General features: G+C 43.4%; 2 protein-coding genes across 2 annotated transcripts; both read left to right on the top strand.

The window, feature by feature from the left end:
* The first annotated feature begins 1,985 nt into the window (after positions 1-1,985).
* On the top strand, positions 1,986-9,764 carry LOC120681089 (ribonuclease TUDOR 1-like). Its single transcript, XM_039962633.1, has 16 exons — positions 1,986-2,044; positions 4,719-4,881; positions 4,969-5,043; positions 5,158-5,274; positions 5,375-5,476; positions 5,584-5,790; positions 5,879-6,100; positions 6,201-6,308; positions 6,403-6,573; positions 7,601-7,801; positions 7,896-8,228; positions 8,321-8,551; positions 8,628-8,813; positions 8,912-8,989; positions 9,076-9,501; positions 9,717-9,764. The coding sequence occupies exons 1-16, from the start codon at positions 1,986-1,988 to the stop codon at positions 9,762-9,764; spliced, it is 2,727 nt and encodes a 908-aa protein (XP_039818567.1).
* Positions 9,765-12,450: 2,686 nt separating this feature from the next.
* LOC120680563 (calnexin homolog) lies at positions 12,451-15,771 on the top strand. Its single transcript, XM_039962060.1, has 6 exons — positions 12,451-12,695; positions 12,805-12,874; positions 13,696-14,822; positions 14,978-15,049; positions 15,143-15,259; positions 15,341-15,771. The coding sequence occupies exons 1-6, from the start codon at positions 12,624-12,626 to the stop codon at positions 15,485-15,487; spliced, it is 1,605 nt and encodes a 534-aa protein (XP_039817994.1). The 5' UTR covers positions 12,451-12,623; the 3' UTR covers positions 15,488-15,771.
* The last annotated feature ends 1,151 nt before the right edge of the window (positions 15,772-16,922 follow it).

Here is a 16,922-nt window from a genome sequence, read left to right as displayed (position 1 = left end):
TACAAGTTGGTATGCTCCGTTTAGAGCAACTCCAACAAATTCTTCAAATCATACTCTATATGTTCACTTTTAGCTAACTATATATTTATCTAACCATTAGCTCTCCAATGGGTTGGGGAACCAATAGACTAGACAAATCTGGCTTTTTACATACTTGACATGTGGGACCTCCGATTTGGATTTTTTTTCGCCCGGATCTAAGCACCTCCAAGAGGCTTTCCAAATCTCACTCCGTAAATCACAATTTGGAGAGTTATTTGCACAAAACACATTTTCTATATCCTGTCACTCTCCAATAGTTTTTCTATATTTCGTGTCCAGTCTAAAGAGTCATTCCCGTCTTCTATTTTTGGCTAGCGAAAAATCCGAAATAGAAGATGGCTATATTTGAATAACCATTTAGAAGAGATGTTGGAGGATAATTTTTCACCTAAATTTCTATTCCTAGCATTTAGAAAGAATATATAGAGTCTTTTGGAGATGCTCTAACCCATTGGATTTTCCCTCTCTGCATGTGGGGCCAAGCCAAGGCTCAAGACCAACAGGCGGTTGTTGGCCGCCGCCGCCAGGTACGGCGGCGGCTGCTGGCGGGACCGGCACCACTGCGAAGAGGAGCTCTGCGCGGATCCGATGTGGTAATCTGCGGCAACGGGTGGCCGGCAGAGGTTGGGGCACGGTGTGGGGATTAGCGGCGGCGGCCATGACGAGGGCACGGGGAGGTCAGCCGCGGCGGCGCCGCGAAGCTCGTGGTGTTGGGCAAGAATGGCTGCAAGAAGCAGGCGGCGGGGTGCTCGCCAGAGCGGCGCGCGGTTGGGAGCTCGACGGAGGAGCGCGCGGCGGTGGGGTACTCGCCGGAGCGGCACGCGGCGAGGTGCGAGGCAGCTGGGTGCTCGTCGGAGCGGCGTGCAGCGAGGAGCTCCATCCTCCTCAGCGACGAGGCACTCCGTCTTCCTCGGCGCGCAGCGATGGGAGCTCCGTCCTCCTCAGCAGCGAGTGGGGCTCGTGTAAAACAGATGATCCTGAGCTAAGGGCGTCAGTATCTTTGACAAGCAAAGGAGGCGGGGTGGATAACAGGATAGCTAGGGAGTATCTTTGCAGAGTCTGTTGGATCCAGTTTTTAGGGATGTTTCTATTTTTAATTAGCTGGCCAAACTAGGATAGCTAATCTCTTGGAGATGCTTTTAGGCTTTTTATACTATTCCTTTAGAGCAACTCTGATAGTTTCCCTATCTCTCTTCCCCATTCTTACTTTTCTAGGAAAAAAGAAAAAAACACACTCTCCAATAGTTCCCCGTCCTAATTCTCTATCTCCAAACAATTGTCACATTGCTCATCCTTAGAGCATCTCCAATAGTTTCTTATCTCTCTTCCTCATTTTTTTAAAAAAAGAAAAAAAACACTCTCCGATAGTTCTTCATCCTAATTCTCCATCTCCTAACAATTGACATATAACCCATCCTTGTGCGTAAATATGCGTACACCTCCATCGCTCATGATCGGCCTCTATATCGTCACCAGACCTGTTTCAACACAAATCAGACTGCCACCACTTCTTCCCGCACCGATTTCGACCACCACGATGTGCATCACTGGCACAAAATGTAATTATTGGTGAAGAGAGATCTGAACCTTCAAAATCTCGCTAGGAAGTCCCAGCAAAGAAGTTCCCTGAAGTTTCATTGAAGAATTCAACGCTCAGGGGCAGGAACAGAAAAGAGGTGCTGAGTCTGCAAAGACCGGTCTGACCGGTCACTCTGGGAGTTCTGGAAAAAAATTCCAGAAACAAAAAAAAGGCCGAGTTTTAAAGAACTCTTGGCCAAGTATAAGGAAAAAGGAGTTGCTCAGAAGCAGAAGAAGCGATCAGATCAAGCAAGAGGTAAAATGGAACCCCATCGTCGTCCTATTTCTTTTCTCCCAAATTCGAAGCCCTCTCATGCCCTAAATCGCTGGCAATCTGACTTGCAAGAAGCTACTATCCGCCAGCCATGGAAGTTTCCTGCACTGATTCCAGCCACCATGGTACATCACCGGCGCAAAATAAGAGGTAAAACGGAACCCCCTCATTGTCCTCTTTCTTTTTTCTCAAATTCCAAGCCCTCTCATGCCCTAAATCACTGGCAATCTGAGTTGCAAGAACTCCTGTCCGCCAGCCATACAATTTTCGCGCGGAATTAGCCTTTTTGAGGAGTAAAAATAGAAAACTCTTGGAGATGTACTCTTTTTTGTCTCCACATACCTATTTGGAGAGTTGGCAAATAACAAGATATGGGGAGAAAAAAAGAGAACTATTGGAGATGCTCTTATGCGTATGCGCACACCTCTGTCGCTCTCGATCCGTCTCCAAGCGCCGCGAGGCCCGCACCCCTGCTGCTCACGCTCACCCTCTTTGCGCAGTCTAGCACGTCTCCAAGGGAGCCGACACCACCGACGCCCGCTGCATCTCCTATCACGCCCAAGGCCCTGCATCGTCACTATGCCTGCTTCGACACGAACCAGATCGCCGCCACTTCATCCCACACCGATTCCGAGCGCCACGGTGCATCACCGGCACAAGTAAGAGGTAAAATAGAACCCCTCGTCGTCCTCTTTATTTTCCCAAAAATTTCAAGCCTTCTCATGCTCTAAATTGCCGGCAATCTGATTTGCAAGAAGATAATGTCCACCAGTCATGGAAGTTTCCCATGGAATTGTTCTTGTGGGGCCACAACTTCTCATTTTTTGTAAGTAGAAATATAAAACTATTGGAGATGAACTTTTTTTTTGTCTCTCAAAGATTTGGGGAGAAAATATTAGAAACTATTGGAGATTCTCTTAATAGCATCTGCATATTGAGGACCATATCAATTCTTTTAATGATAATAATAGCATCTACGTATCGAGGTGATGAATTCAAACTTTCAAAGATATAGCCTCTCGTGTTGTAATTAGCACGATTTTATTTTAGATTATATATATGGTCAGTGGTGTCTTCACGTATAAATCTTGTAGGTCAGGCCTGATTGCCCTCGAAGCAGAGGACTCATGTTATATATGGGGGGCAATCAGCGCGCGCGCCAGGAGGGTTCCTGGCGCGCGATTTCCGACAGTGGTTTGCAGGTATATTTTCTCTCTTAAAAAATATTGTTTTTTATATTGTTTTTTTGGAAACTTATAATTTCTAAGTATAATTTGTATGCATAACTTTTTACACAGGGTCTTTTGAGAGATAAATTTGGATCATAACTTTTACGATGCATATAACTTTTATGTATAATTTTTTCTTAACAACTTTCTGAAAAATATTTTTTAGCATAACTTTTACGATATATATAATTTTAATGCATATTTTTTTCTAAAATAATTTTGGAGCATAACTTTTTAGCACAACTTGTATGACGTTATCTTTATTGGGAAGATTTCTAGTACAATCTTTTACGCTTTTTGTTACACTCTTTGCCGTGTGCCCGGGCCGTGGCACACGGCAAAAAATTTCTGTTACGTTTTGTTTGCCGTGTGTTTTACGTCGTGACACATGGCAAAGCTTCCCGTTCCGTTCATTTTCCTATTACGTTCCTGGACGCCACTTTATTTTGCCGTGAGCCGAATAAGACACTCGGCAAAGTATTTGCCGAGTGCTCGAAATCTGGCTCACGGCAAAGGTCCTCTTTGCCGGCCGCTGTTTGCCGTGAGCCGTTTGCCGTGTGTTACACACGGCAAAGTGTTTGCCGTGTGTATTTGGGCATTTGCCGTGTCTTTGGCACATGGCAAATTACATGTTTCCTATAGTTTTGAGTACAAATCCATAGTATATTTTTTAGTATATTTTTTATAAAAAAAAGTTGTCAAGACAACTTCAATACATAATAGAATGTAAAAAAGGAAAAAAAATCTGGAAACCAAAAGAAATACTAGCACTTGCACAACGTAATGGATAAAATAGAAATCCGCTGGAATTTTTGTAGCTGCATGCAAGCCGCTGGTGTATGTAGTTGCAGCTGCAGCACTATCGAACAGGCACCCGGCTCTCCTGGGAGGAACGGACACGTACACAAAACGCAAGCAAGCAAAACACAACGTGGAGTAGAACACGGTCCATGGCGGCTACCCCTACTACACAGTCCGCACTACGTACGCATCGATCTGACAGCAGAATAGACATGCTACATCGGCGCCGAACTCCAGTACGTTGACGGTTACCCACACCGTACCCCAACAACCTGCGCTCGCTCGCGGCTTGCCCTACAAATTGCCCTCTGGTCTCTCGCTCCGCGCTATCTAAAATCTTTCGCTCGCCGCCTCCGTCGACCTTCCAAAACCAAAGCGCTTCGTGCCGTCAAGCAAGGTACGTACTTCATCCCGGCTGTTTCTTCGAGAAAACCAAGTGATTGATGAAAAAGAAAGGAGTTAAAATCTAGCGAAGTTTATTAGAGGTGTATCTTGTGGAGATCTCCGGATGCCGGTGTTTATTAGATCAGATTGAACATGAAACTTAAACATGGTGGCGAGCAGGCGAGCGAGCGAGCAACTAGTTTCTGTATCTATGTATGCACCCGTCGAGAGCTCATAAATCGATCGGTTTGAGAATGAGATCATGTTGATAGCATGCACACATGTTTAATTTTTCTTCTTGCTGAGAAAATAAATTAATTAATAGATTGCCCCTACAGCGAGGGCATCAATGCAACCTCGGTCTGCAAGCTATATATATTTTATTGATCTTGATCGGTCAGTAGTTGCAGGGAACTGCTAGCTTCTTCAGCCATGGCAGCGTCGGGCTGGATTAATGGGAAGGTCAAGGCCGTGCCTTCGGGCGACACCCTGGTCATCATGGGGAGGGCAAAGGCCGAGACGCTTCCACCGGAGAAGTCGATCACCTTGTCGTCCATCATCGCTCCAAGGCTGGTAAGTTAATCCGCGTGCACGTCTGCCCACTACCCAGCTTGCAGATCTCGTTCTTGTATTCATCTGAGAGTTCCTCTTTGTACGCAGGCATTGCGTTATGGGTCAGACGAGCCGTTCGCCTGGGATAGTAGGGAATTCCTGAGAAAGCTTTGCATTGGACAGGTCTCCATCTGATTTCTTTATACTCATAAAATACACTCTCATATCATAGTTCTCCCTTTTTAGAGTAGCATCCAACATCGTTGACAACTAACATGAGCTAATTGGACGAAGCAGGATGTTAAGTTCAAAGTAGAGTACATAATTCCTGCGTCAGGCCGGGAATTTGGTAGGGTTTATCTTGCTGGAGATCAGAACATTGCGAGCCTGGTTGTCGCCCAGGGGTTCGCCAAGGTGAGATGATCCGTTACTCTGTTTGCTTTGGTGAGCTTGCCATGTTTTGCTATATGTGTCGTATATATTAATTTTAAAGGTTATTTGGTTGGTTGGCCAGGTAAAACAGCAACGTCAGAAGGGTGACACTAGTCCATATGTTACAGAGTTACTAAGATTGGAGGAGATTGCTAGAGACCAAGGTTTAGGTTGTTGGAGTAAGGTTGGTATTCATCTCCGAGGTTTCCAAAATTCCAAGTTGTGTGTATTATTAGCAGAAATTTGTTGGTTGTGATCAAAATGTATCTCTTGTTCGTTATATGTATCTAGGAACCTGGTGCTGTGGAGGCTTCAGTAAGAATTCTTCCATCATTAACCATCGCAGAAGCCAACCCTTCTGGTACAAAGGGTTTTGTTGCTGAGATGAAAGGGAAGGCTTTGCAGGCCATTGTTGAGCAAGTGCGTGATGGTAGCACTATTCGTGTCTACTTGATCCCTAGCTTTAGTTTTGTCCAGGTTTACGTTGCCGGTGTTCAGGTAATAATATATATCCCTTCTCTATTGTCCTTTAACTCTTTTCTTTTCCTTGTTGGTATGGCAAATATTGATTGGACTAAAATCATAGGCTCCATCCATGGGAAGACGGCTTCCAAGTGTGGTTGCTCAGAAAGAAGTAACTAACAATGTTGATGCCGATGGGAAAGCATCTCGAGACGCTCAAGAACCACCAATATTGGGGACATTACAAAAGCCGGTAGCATCTGCAGTTACTTATTCTGAAATTCCACCAGATAGGTTTGGTAAGGAGGCAAAGCACTTCACTGAGACAAAAGTTCTCAATAGAGAAGTAAGTTTCTTATATTTACATTGAGTTATTATTATAAATAATATGATTTACAGTGTTTAGTAAGATTTTTCTAATAATAATTTTATTGCAATTTTTGTAGGTGCGTATTATACTAGAGGGAACAGACAGTTTTGATAACATGTTTGCTTCAGTGTATTATTCTGATGGAAATACAGCTAAGGACTTAGCGCTTGAGCTTGCAGAAAATGTACAGATAACATGTCCTTTCATCATTCAAATATTACCATAGCAGCCATTTATGAATTTTTACTCATGGGTACTTCTTGTCATCTTACATATAGGGATTTGCAAAGTATATGGAATGGAGCGCAAACATGCTTGGAGCTGAGACCAAAAGAAAGCTTAAGAATGCCGAACTTCAGGCTAAGAAGGAACAACTAAGGATATGGACGGGATTTCAGCCACCTGTTACAAATACAACAGCAATACACAACCAGAAATTCACAGGAAAAGTTAGTTCTTTTTGCCATGTTTTAATAAAGTAGTATTGTTGTATTCACTTCTTTTTTAATTTTTTAATGGAAGGTAGCCTTAGTATATTTTCATCAGAAGTGGAAACATAGGTTTATGCACTTGGAAACAAGAGTATCATCCATCAATGATGTAAAGCATATTTTAATACAATATAATAAAAATATCTTAAGTTTTGACAAATAATAAGTCCAAATTATATATGTTCTTATTGTGAGAAATTTCATTAATAGAACTATCTTCTAAATATTCTTCGGATTTTGTAATAGTTGACTATAAGTTAGATAAATTAAAGGCCAAATCCTGCTCATAAAGACTTTCCTTTTATGTAAATAGACATGAAGAAAGTAAATGAATTTTTTTCTAGTTAATATCTCCGAAAGATTCCATGATGTGTAAAGAAGAACATTGCAATTTAAATGCCTTCTATAATTACATATTATCATGGTCTAGGTGACTGGATGGTGCTTGGGCAACCATTTTGGCACCAATATTTGTATATATGTTGGTATGTCGGTTTAGTGCCGTGTAATTTGACTAATTGAGCACTGAGCAGCTAGCAGTGTGAGTCGTGTCATTTATGTTACGTTATGTGTGGAAAATAGATCCCACCATGCATGTGTGGGACTGTGGCTTACGTACATACGGTCTTGGCTCATCGATTGCATGCGTGGAAGTTGGGCAACGTGGTTAGTAAACCTTGGTCAAGTGCATTAATTTGTAAGGGTATGAGGTTTAATGTGCGACCAAAAAACAGTGAGTTTATTTTTAGTTTTGAAACCATACTTTTTCATGGCATTTTAAGTTCCGGTGGTACAAAACAAATGAATTGAAGATTTGTTACTATTATCAATAATTGTGGTTACCATATTAAATAATCTTTTTTTCGTAAGACTCATGTGAGTGTCATATTTGTTTAGCTGCAAATAACTTCTATTTAGTTGGCCATGAAGTGCAACTGTGCGTATCATCTATACTAATATATGGTCTCATTTGATATCATTTCAGGTTATAGAGGTGGTGAATGGGTACTGTATTATTGTTGCTGATGATATTTTACCTGGTGGAAGTCCTTCGGCAGAGCGGCGTGTAAATCTTTCTAGCATCAGACCTCCTAAATTGGTTGATTCTTTTGGAGAAAGCAAAACGATTGAACATTTTGCTTGTGCAGCCAAGGAATTTTTGCGCACACGTCTAATTGGCAAACAGGTATCTTTAGTGAATTATTATACTAGTCATTGTTCATAAACATATAAGTTCTCTTTAAATTAATCTTAGCATTTGATTGTTTTACGATGTTCAGGTTCATGTATCAATGGAGTATTCTAGGAGAATCAACATTTCAAATAGACAAGTTGCTGCAAACAAAACCAACATAGTTGATGACAAAATTTTGGATTATGGATCTGTTTTTCTACCCCCGCATGTTGGTAGCTCTGGCAACCTACTTGGAGCCAATGTCGCCGAGCTCTTGCTTTCTCGAGGATGTGCTGATATCACAAGACACCGGGACTACGAGGAGAGGTCGCACCACTATGATGCACTCTTGGCAGCCTATTCACGTGCTGAAAAAGCAAAGAAAGGATATCATGCTAAAAAGGATTATCCTGCAACTCATATGAATGATTTGACAACAGTAAGAATTTCCTCTCCCTCAAGAAATCATTTGGTTTAATCATTGCTTTTTCCTCTATTTAGTTGTTTATTTCAATTTTATGATATTCTTAGGTACCTGCCAAGAAGGCGAGAGATTTTTTCCACCTCTTGCAGCGAAATAAGAGGCACTCTGCTGTTGTTGAGTATATTTTTAGTGGACATCGCTTCAAACTAACAATGCCTAATGAGACAAGCACCATTGCCTTTTCATTCTCCTGTGTTCGGTGCCCCGGTAAAAATGAGCCTTACTCAGATGATGCCATTGCTCTAATGAGGAGAACAATACTTCAACGTGATGTCGAGGTATGCCATTCCTACCCATCTTTGAAATATTTTTAGCTATTTACATTTTTCTAAATGATGTTAAATGCCTATGTAGATTGAGATTGAAGCTGTGGATAGGACTGGGACATTCTTAGGTTCCTTATGGGAGTCCAAGAACAATATGGCTTATGTTCTTCTTCAATCCGGCCTAGCCAAGCTTAGTTCTTTTGGACTTGACAGAATCTCCGAAGCTCAAACTCTCATAAGGGCGGAAAAGTATGCACAACAAAAGAAATTGAAGGTGATGTTATATTCTTTTGTAGTACAAAACATTAGAAAATGTTTTTTTGAGCAAAACATTAGAAAATGTTAAGCAATTGTAACAGTTCTGTTTTCTAGGTGTGGGAGAATTACAATGAAGCGGAAGTGATTCCCCAAAGATCGTTGGCTGGACAAAATGGAAAAGAAACTTTCAAGGTTTTTTTACTCTAGAAAATTTTTCTTGTTGAACTCGGAGATATATGCATTGCAAAATGTTCTAATTAATTTGCTTCACTTTTAAGGTTATTGTAACTGAAGTCATTGGTGGTGGAATGTTCTATGCCCAAATAGTTGGCGACCGTCGCTTGGACAACATTCGACAAGAGCTGGCTTCTATGAAATTTAATGATGCATCAGACACTTTGATTGCTGAAGATTTCTCATATACTTTATCAGATACCTTGGAAGTTCAACCAGAGCATACTCCATCGGATACTTCAGAAGTTGGAGTTGAGCCAAAGAATCATGTGGTTCCTCTTCGTTTTAAGTGGTCTAGTTTGTTTAAAGATGAAGTAGATACTTTGAAAGATGAAATTCCGCCAGTTGGTACTTCGGAAGCTGAAGATTTGGCAGCTAATGTTCCATCTGATGTTGTTCCATTTAATCCAACCAAGGGAGATGTGGTGCTAGCCCAATTCACTGTCGATAATTCTTGGAAAAGAGCCATGGTAATGAGTGAAACCAATTTTTTACATATAATAAAAAATAATTCTCTGCATGCTTGTTCGCATCATACAAAAACTAAATTTGTGTTGTTCTGCCAGAAAAATACGAGCACCAGTGCCGAGTCGAGAACTCGAATTCTAGTGGACAGGTTCCACCACAAAGAACCTTACCAGCTGACGCTCAGTTCGTCTAGTTCCTTTTTGTTTGCTATATGCAGAATCGTAAAAGCTCAAACGTTATTAGTTCTGAGAGTATTATAAAATGAGCACGTCACCAGTGGGGAAGAAAAGAGTGATAAAATGGACTTGGGTGACTTGCAATTGAAGGTGTGCCAGTAAAAACTAAAGGTAACACACCAAAGCACGCCATTACTTTTTTTAATAAGGAGTCGAAAGTGGAGAACCCATCGCATTGTTGGATGACCTTTTATACCAACTGGCAACTACTACAAAGCCGGCAGGTCTGTCCTAATTATTCCACCCTGAGGCCTCAGGAGTCACGAAACAGACGTGGTTAGTGTTGGTCACCTCAGCAGATTGCATTATCCACCCTAACGTTCCTGCATTACCTTTAATGGGTTTTCACATAGTGCGAGCGAGATGAGAAAAAATGAAGTGTTTCATAGATTGGAAACATATTAATTAACTTTTTCTTGTTCCTTGTTACATTTAGTTTATTTACATTAAAATAAAGTTACATATTTACACACGAGTTACTCTCACTTTGGGGGTATAAACTTTTAGAAACTTATAGCCCTAAGTTTTTTTTAAGTTAAGTTAGACACAATCTTAGACATCGATTTGTACGGTTTTCATCCCGACCCTCATAATATGAAAGTGTATTTTTTTCGTTCTCTAAACTATCAAAGTGCGCAATTTAGGTCCAAACCATCACGCAACATTCTATAAACTGACATGATAAGGTAAGCGTGAGTGATGTGAAACCTAATATGCCAGCACTCTCCATTCATCTGTCCACTACCGCCCTTCCTCCTTACATCACTACCGCCCTCCGCCCTTCCTCCGGATTGCGTCCTCCCTCCAACCCAACATCATGAGCCAATCCATTTGTAAAGGCATGCGGTACTCCCGCTAAAAAAGTCCTATTCGGCGAATCTTCATTCTAAGAAATTCATAGAAATCCTACCACAAGAGTATTTAGACGAATCAAACTATAATTTAGCATAAATATAAATATTTAAACTACATTGATTTAGTTTACAAACTACAGATCTAAAATCTCGAAGCTTAGAGATGTAGTATTCCCACATATATCTATTTCCACCACGAATGCCCACCGGGCAACGCCTCCCATGACTTCATGTGTCCTTGCGCAGTGGTGAGACTATGTTCACTTACTTGCAGTTGCTATAAGATTATTTTAGCTGTGCAATTTTAGACTTTTAGTAGAAATTTTATGGGCATTATGTAATTGCTATTCCACTATGTGGTGATAGATCGCTGTTGTATTATCTCTATAATACGATTCTTGCACCAAACCAGTGCTAGAGAGAGTGGCCACGTCACTGGCTATTCTTGGCCGTCGGATCGGCCAGGCGGACGGTCCAGATCGTGCATTTCCTAGTTATTTTGGAAAGAACCCTCGGATTTTAGAGAAATCAACCACGGTCTGGCCTTCTCTCTCATGAAATTTCACAAAAAGACACTTAACTTTTCTCGAAATCAATCTGCCGTCCAACAATCCATGTTCAGAAAAATTTGTAGAGAAAACCTTAAATTTTCATAAAATCAACCCGCCGTCCTGGTCCTCAATATTTTTTTAAGAAAACCCTCATATTTTAATTAAATTAAGCCACAATCTGTTCCATCTGTTACTTCTACACGCACAACATTATACATATAATTTGTACACCAAAACACATTGGAATCAAAAGTTGATCATAGAATTTGATAAAAAATTCAAAAACTACAACTTTATTATAGAATAAATTTTAAAATTGAAAACTCTTTCGCAACTCATTTGTACAAACGCTTACATACAACCACGGTTTCAAAAACCGGTGCTGCTGTTCAAAACCGGAACAGTAGCACAAAAAAATGACTTTTGTATTTTTGGATTTAGAAACATAAAATATAAAAAACCGGACCCGGTTTACCGTCCCGGACCAGACCGGAAACGGAAAAAAATCCGGAAACCGGCGGTTCCCGTCCGGTTTTTGAAACCCTGCATACAACCCGTTGTATCTATACTTTAGACACCAAAAAAATCTTCAAATCAAAAAATAATCAACACAAAAGTTACCTAGAATTTCAAAATCTACAACTCATAGCTAAGTTTTGTAAATTCAATCGTTTTGGTAATTCATTCAACATAGCATCTTATTTTGCTAAAAATATAATATACTTCTTAAATAATAGTATCATGATAATAGAATGTCCAAAATATAGACCAAGTGCAACAGTGGGCTGCAGACCATGACACATATGCAAAAATAAGGAAGCGACAGATTTATCTTAACTACGTTGCTTTAAAAATTACTACATACATCAATTAAAATTCACATCAACTATAATACTACGACGCGGAATACGAGTCCCGCGCTGCAAAGCTGTGGGCCTTTCTAGTTCGATCTATCTTCGCACCTTCCAGTTGCATCCACCAATATGCTTCCCCATCCCACTCTTTAGCTGATTTGCACAGCATTTAAGATCAAATTTGCACCTATATAAAAGGTAAATTTGTAGATATATGTGGAATCTCTCTCATTGGCATTTGACCGGGGTTGACCAGATCCCACCGCTCTGCACTTCAGCGTGTGCGTGGGGGCGGCTGACACAGCGCGCCGACGTGGCGTCCTCCACGATCAAGGCGTCACGAGCCGGACGTGGCAGCTTCCCATTGGCTGCCACCACGTCCCGCACCCTCCCATTGGCCGGAACAAGTCACGCGACGCCCTTTTCCTCGCAACTGCCGGCCCCGCCCGCCGGATCGGCCGATCCCCACCGGGCTCCCCGTCGCCCAATCTCAGCCGTCCGGCAACTCCGCGGCGCCCACTTCATATACCCCCCTCGCCTCTTCGCCCCCTCGCGGACGCCTTCGCTCTGGTTGGAAGGTTTCGAGAAACTCCCCCGCCCGAGGAGATCGGGATTCGGGAGCGAAGAGGATGATGGGAGGGCGCCCGCTGCTGCTGCTGCTCGTCTCGGCGCTGCTCGTTCAGATCCGCGCCTCCGACCCGGTAATCTCAGCGAACCAGTAGCAATTCATGGCTGTTTATTTTGTTTCCTTGGAATTCTGGGGGAGAGATTTGTAATGGTTCGTGCGGGTTCTGATGGTGCTGCTTACAGCTGCTGTACGAGTCGTTCGACGAGGACTTCGAGGGGAGGTGGGTCGTCTCCAAGAAGGACGAGTACCAAGGTATGCGCGCGCATCTACTTCTCACCTCGCGTGTGAGCTTGTTGTGGTTGGCTCGATCTGTGCCAGATCCGGGGGTTTAGTAGTTGTTTTGGGGGGGCTTCTTGTGAGATCTTAGTTGTTGGTGTCCTGAATTAGGAGCGATAAGTAAATTGCGCAATTGCTTGTGAGATCCACGGGTGTGTGTACGGTGGTTTGGTTTGGATGCTAGTCAGTCAAGTATGAGCTTTAGTCAGATTAGATGTGCCTTGCTGGCAGGACCCACCCTAGATGCAGAGTTTCTACGTGATCCGTCGAAGTACTGTGTAACCGTGGCAACTTTTGACCTTCATTGTTTTCTTGATACAATGAGCTGATAACCTAGCACAGCGTGTTTTGGCTGGTAGGAAGCTATAGGATCATTATAGTGACTGGTTGTTTGTGCGCTCATTGTTGTGGTGATAATGTGGTGTGCTTAATTGAACTGTTTTTCTGACACTTTCAAAATGTGTTATTATTGCCATGATAATTTGAAGTACGGAATTTGTGGGACAGCCTGTGGCATCAAGAGATATTATAGATAATTTCATGAATTTTAATGTGATGATGCACTGAGTTGAGATCACAACAAACGGCCTACATTTGCTTATCATATCTCGGTCTTGCAATTGCTAACACACTTCAAATGGAGTAACTTTGTAATCCATATTTGGAGCTTGTTAGATTTTGGTATTTCGCTTTTATTTGTCTGTTGAACGTTATTGTCACTGGTCATATCTTTCTGTTCGTTATTTTTTCATTGTACCACTGTCATCCACTAAGAATTGACATACTCTGGTTTGCAGGTGTATGGAAGCGTGCCAAGAGTGATGGGCACGAGGACTATGGCCTCCTTGTTAGTGAGAAGGCCAGGAAATATGCCATAATCAAGGAGCTTGATGAGCCAGTTACTTTGAAGGATGGGACAGTAGTCCTGCAGTTTGAAGTGAGGCTCCAGAATGGCCTTGAGTGTGGAGGTGCCTATATTAAGTACATCCGCCCTCAGGAGGCCGGATGGGATGCCAAGGAGTTTGATAATGAGACTCCATACACTATCATGTTTGGTCCAGACAAGTGTGGGTCAACCAACAAGGTGCATTTCATCCTTAAGCACAAGAACCCCAAGACTGGAAAGTATGTTGAGCATCACCTCAAGTTCCCACCTTCTGTCCCATATGACAAGCTCTCTCATGTCTACACGGCTATCTTGAAGCCAGACAATGAGGTGAGAATTTTGATCGATGGGGAGGAAAAGAAGAAGGCAAACTTCCTGTCTGCTGATGATTTTGAGCCAGCGCTCATCCCACCAAAGACCATTCCAGACCCTGATGACAAGAAGCCAGAGGACTGGGATGAGAGAGCTAAAATCCCTGATCCTAATGCAGTGAAGCCTGATGACTGGGATGAGGATGCCCCAATGGAAATTGAGGATGTGGAAGCCACCAAGCCTGAGGGATGGCTGGATGACGAGCCTGAGGAGATTGATGATCCTGAGGCAAGCAAGCCTGAGGACTGGGATGATGAGGAGGATGGTGAATGGGAGGCACCAAAGATTGACAACCCTAAGTGTGAAGAGGCACCTGGATGTGGCGAGTGGAAGAGGCCAATGAAGCAGAACCCAGCTTACAAGGGCAAGTGGCATGCACCCCTTATTGACAACCCCAACTACAAGGGAATCTGGAAGCCTCAGGAGATCCCCAACCCTGAGTACTTTGAGCTGGACAAGCCTGACTTTGATCCAATTGCTGCTATTGGAATTGAGATCTGGACAATGCAGGATGGCATCCTGTTTGACAATATTTTGATTGCTGATGATGAGAAGGTTGCCACCTCAATCCTAGAGAAGACCTGGAAGCCCAAGTACGAAGTTGAGAAGGAAAAGGAGAAGGCTGAGGAGGCTGCTGCTGCTGCAGATGGTCTTTCTGAGTTCCAGGTAATCCCGTCTTCTTGTTGTTTACAACCATTATTGCTGTTAATTTCTTTACTGGATTGTGTGTCCTTGTTTACAACCATTATTGCTGTTAATTTCTTTACTGGATTGTGTGTCCATTTTATTTATCACTAACTTGATTTGCCATCGCATTGCAGAAGAAGGTTTTTGACATCCTATACAAGATTGCTGATGTTCCGTTCTTGGCACCCTACAAGACCAAGATCATTGTGAGTTCTGGAAATATTTGCTAATTTAGTCTCTTGTCAAACATCTTAATGTGTCATAAAGAAAATGACATGTTCATGCTATCATGTTCTCAGGATGTGATTGAGAAGGGAGAGAAGCAGCCCAACATCACTATCGGCATTTTGGTTTCGGTTGTCGTCGTCTTTGCGACCGTGCTCTTCAGGATCCTGTTTGGTGGCAAGAAGCCTGCGGTAAGTTCTTCCCAATGTATTACTGCCCTCTTCATCCTGAATATGAAGAGAAGCTCAACCCAAAACATTTGCTTGTTGCAGGCTCCAGTGAAACCTGCAGTTGAGGCGAAGAAGCCCAAGGCCGCCGAGACTGAAGGTGCTGGAAGCAGTGGCGACAAGGTGGAGAAAGAGGAGGACGAGAAAGAGGAGACTGCAGCGCCACGCCGGAGGTCCCGAAGGGAGACATAGAGAGTCTTATTTTTGACGTGTTTGGCCATTCTGGCACCTGCTTTTTTTTTGAGAACTCGCCTCTTAATATTTTGAGTGTATAATAGGAGCGTCATGTCACCTCTGCTGCATCCCAGCTGATGATTTGTTGTTTACATGGTTAGACCACCAGGACCCTTCACGAGCAGAAGTTAGTTGGTGTCGGTCGTTTGTGTGCTGTGCCTGACATTTATAATCACTTTGAATCAGATAGAGGTGATTGTTTTCTAGTAGATCAAATGAAGGAACACTTAAGATTTTGCAACTGTTCAGAAGGTGAATGCTTGGTTATGTTTCAGTTAGGTGATATCTGTTTGAGTTTCAGCAGGGTATCAGGTGGTTTGAATGCTTGACAGCAGGTTGCTGCCTGGGTGTTCCATTGGATTAAACTTTGTTGTATTGCAATGGTGAATCCATCGAAAAAGTGAGACGGGCAGCCAGCTAGAAGAGTGTTTTTTTTTATCAAACCATACAACGTTAAGAAGAACAAAGACAGTGCACATACAGGTACCTTCGAGAAGGATACCGAAGACAGCTCACTCAACCTTTTACACAGAGGCCCCTAAGAAACAAAGAAATTACAATGAAGTCCCTGGACACTGTCGATCCAAACCACCCGACTCCGCTGCCGTCGGAGTCGGCCATCACCTGAAGGAGCCCAATCGCCAAGAGGCTTTGGAAGTAGCCGCAGAAGACCCCGTCCCCATAAACGGGATGAAGCTGTCGTTGAAAACGCATCGGTCGGGGACGCACCCCGAGCTCCGACGACTATGGACGCGAGTTTGTCGTCGATGACAACCGCCGCTGCGAGAAATCCAAGCCTTGTCCACCCACCAAATTTCCACAGAACCCAGAGCCGCCTATCTATCCTCGGAACAAAAGGACGGCAAACTCACCTCCCAACCGGGACGACGAGCCGCCATCAAACAACTCCTGTACAGAAGCTCCACGACGGGAGCCCCACCTCCGTCGGCTCGCCGTCGGAGTGGAACACCAATGGAGCGGGGACGAGTCGGAGAGGACCTTATTCCATGATGGCAACACCGCCGCCGCCGCCTCGGCCACGCCACCGGGACAGAAGATCCGGCGCCGGCAACAAGGTCGCCAACCCGGAAGAAGAAGCCCACGGAGGAGCACAAAGGAACCTTCCCCAACGCAAAGAGGAAGACCACTGACCTCAACAAACCACCGGAGAAGAGGACCTCGCCGTCGATTTGTTGGAGGAGCAAAAGAACCACCACGCTGCCATCTCCAACGGCGCTGGTGAAAAGGGCCTCAAGCCGCAGCAGATCTGATGCATCCTCCGCCACCCGGACGAAGCCAGCACCACGAGCCACCCGGCCAGGCACAACCCTACCTCTTATTCGCCGGCGAACAACCACCAGCAGTAGCCGTCCCCGAAACCTACTGCTCCGCC

This window comes from Panicum virgatum, chromosome 7N, assembly GCF_016808335.1.
Source record: "Panicum virgatum strain AP13 chromosome 7N, P.virgatum_v5, whole genome shotgun sequence".
In the NCBI taxonomy this organism is placed as follows: domain Eukaryota; kingdom Viridiplantae; phylum Streptophyta; class Magnoliopsida; order Poales; family Poaceae; genus Panicum; species Panicum virgatum.
This window is presented reverse-complemented; position numbering and strand designations above follow the sequence as displayed.

Coding starts and splice junctions, on each gene's coding strand:
- LOC120681089 (XM_039962633.1), top strand. CDS start 1,986: ATGGAAGTTTCCTGCACTGATTCCAGCCACCATGGTACATCACCGGCG. Junction 4,882..4,968: donor CCATCATCGCTCCAAGGCTG/GTAAGTTAATCC, acceptor CTTTGTACGCAG/GCATTGCGTTATGGGTCAGA. Junction 6,309..6,402: donor CGCTTGAGCTTGCAGAAAAT/GTACAGATAACA, acceptor TCTTACATATAG/GGATTTGCAAAGTATATGGA.
- LOC120680563 (XM_039962060.1), top strand. CDS start 12,624: ATGATGGGAGGGCGCCCGCTGCTGCTGCTGCTCGTCTCGGCGCTGCTC. Junction 12,696..12,804: donor AGATCCGCGCCTCCGACCCG/GTAATCTCAGCG, acceptor TGCTGCTTACAG/CTGCTGTACGAGTCGTTCGA. Junction 12,875..13,695: donor CAAGAAGGACGAGTACCAAG/GTATGCGCGCGC, acceptor TCTGGTTTGCAG/GTGTATGGAAGCGTGCCAAG.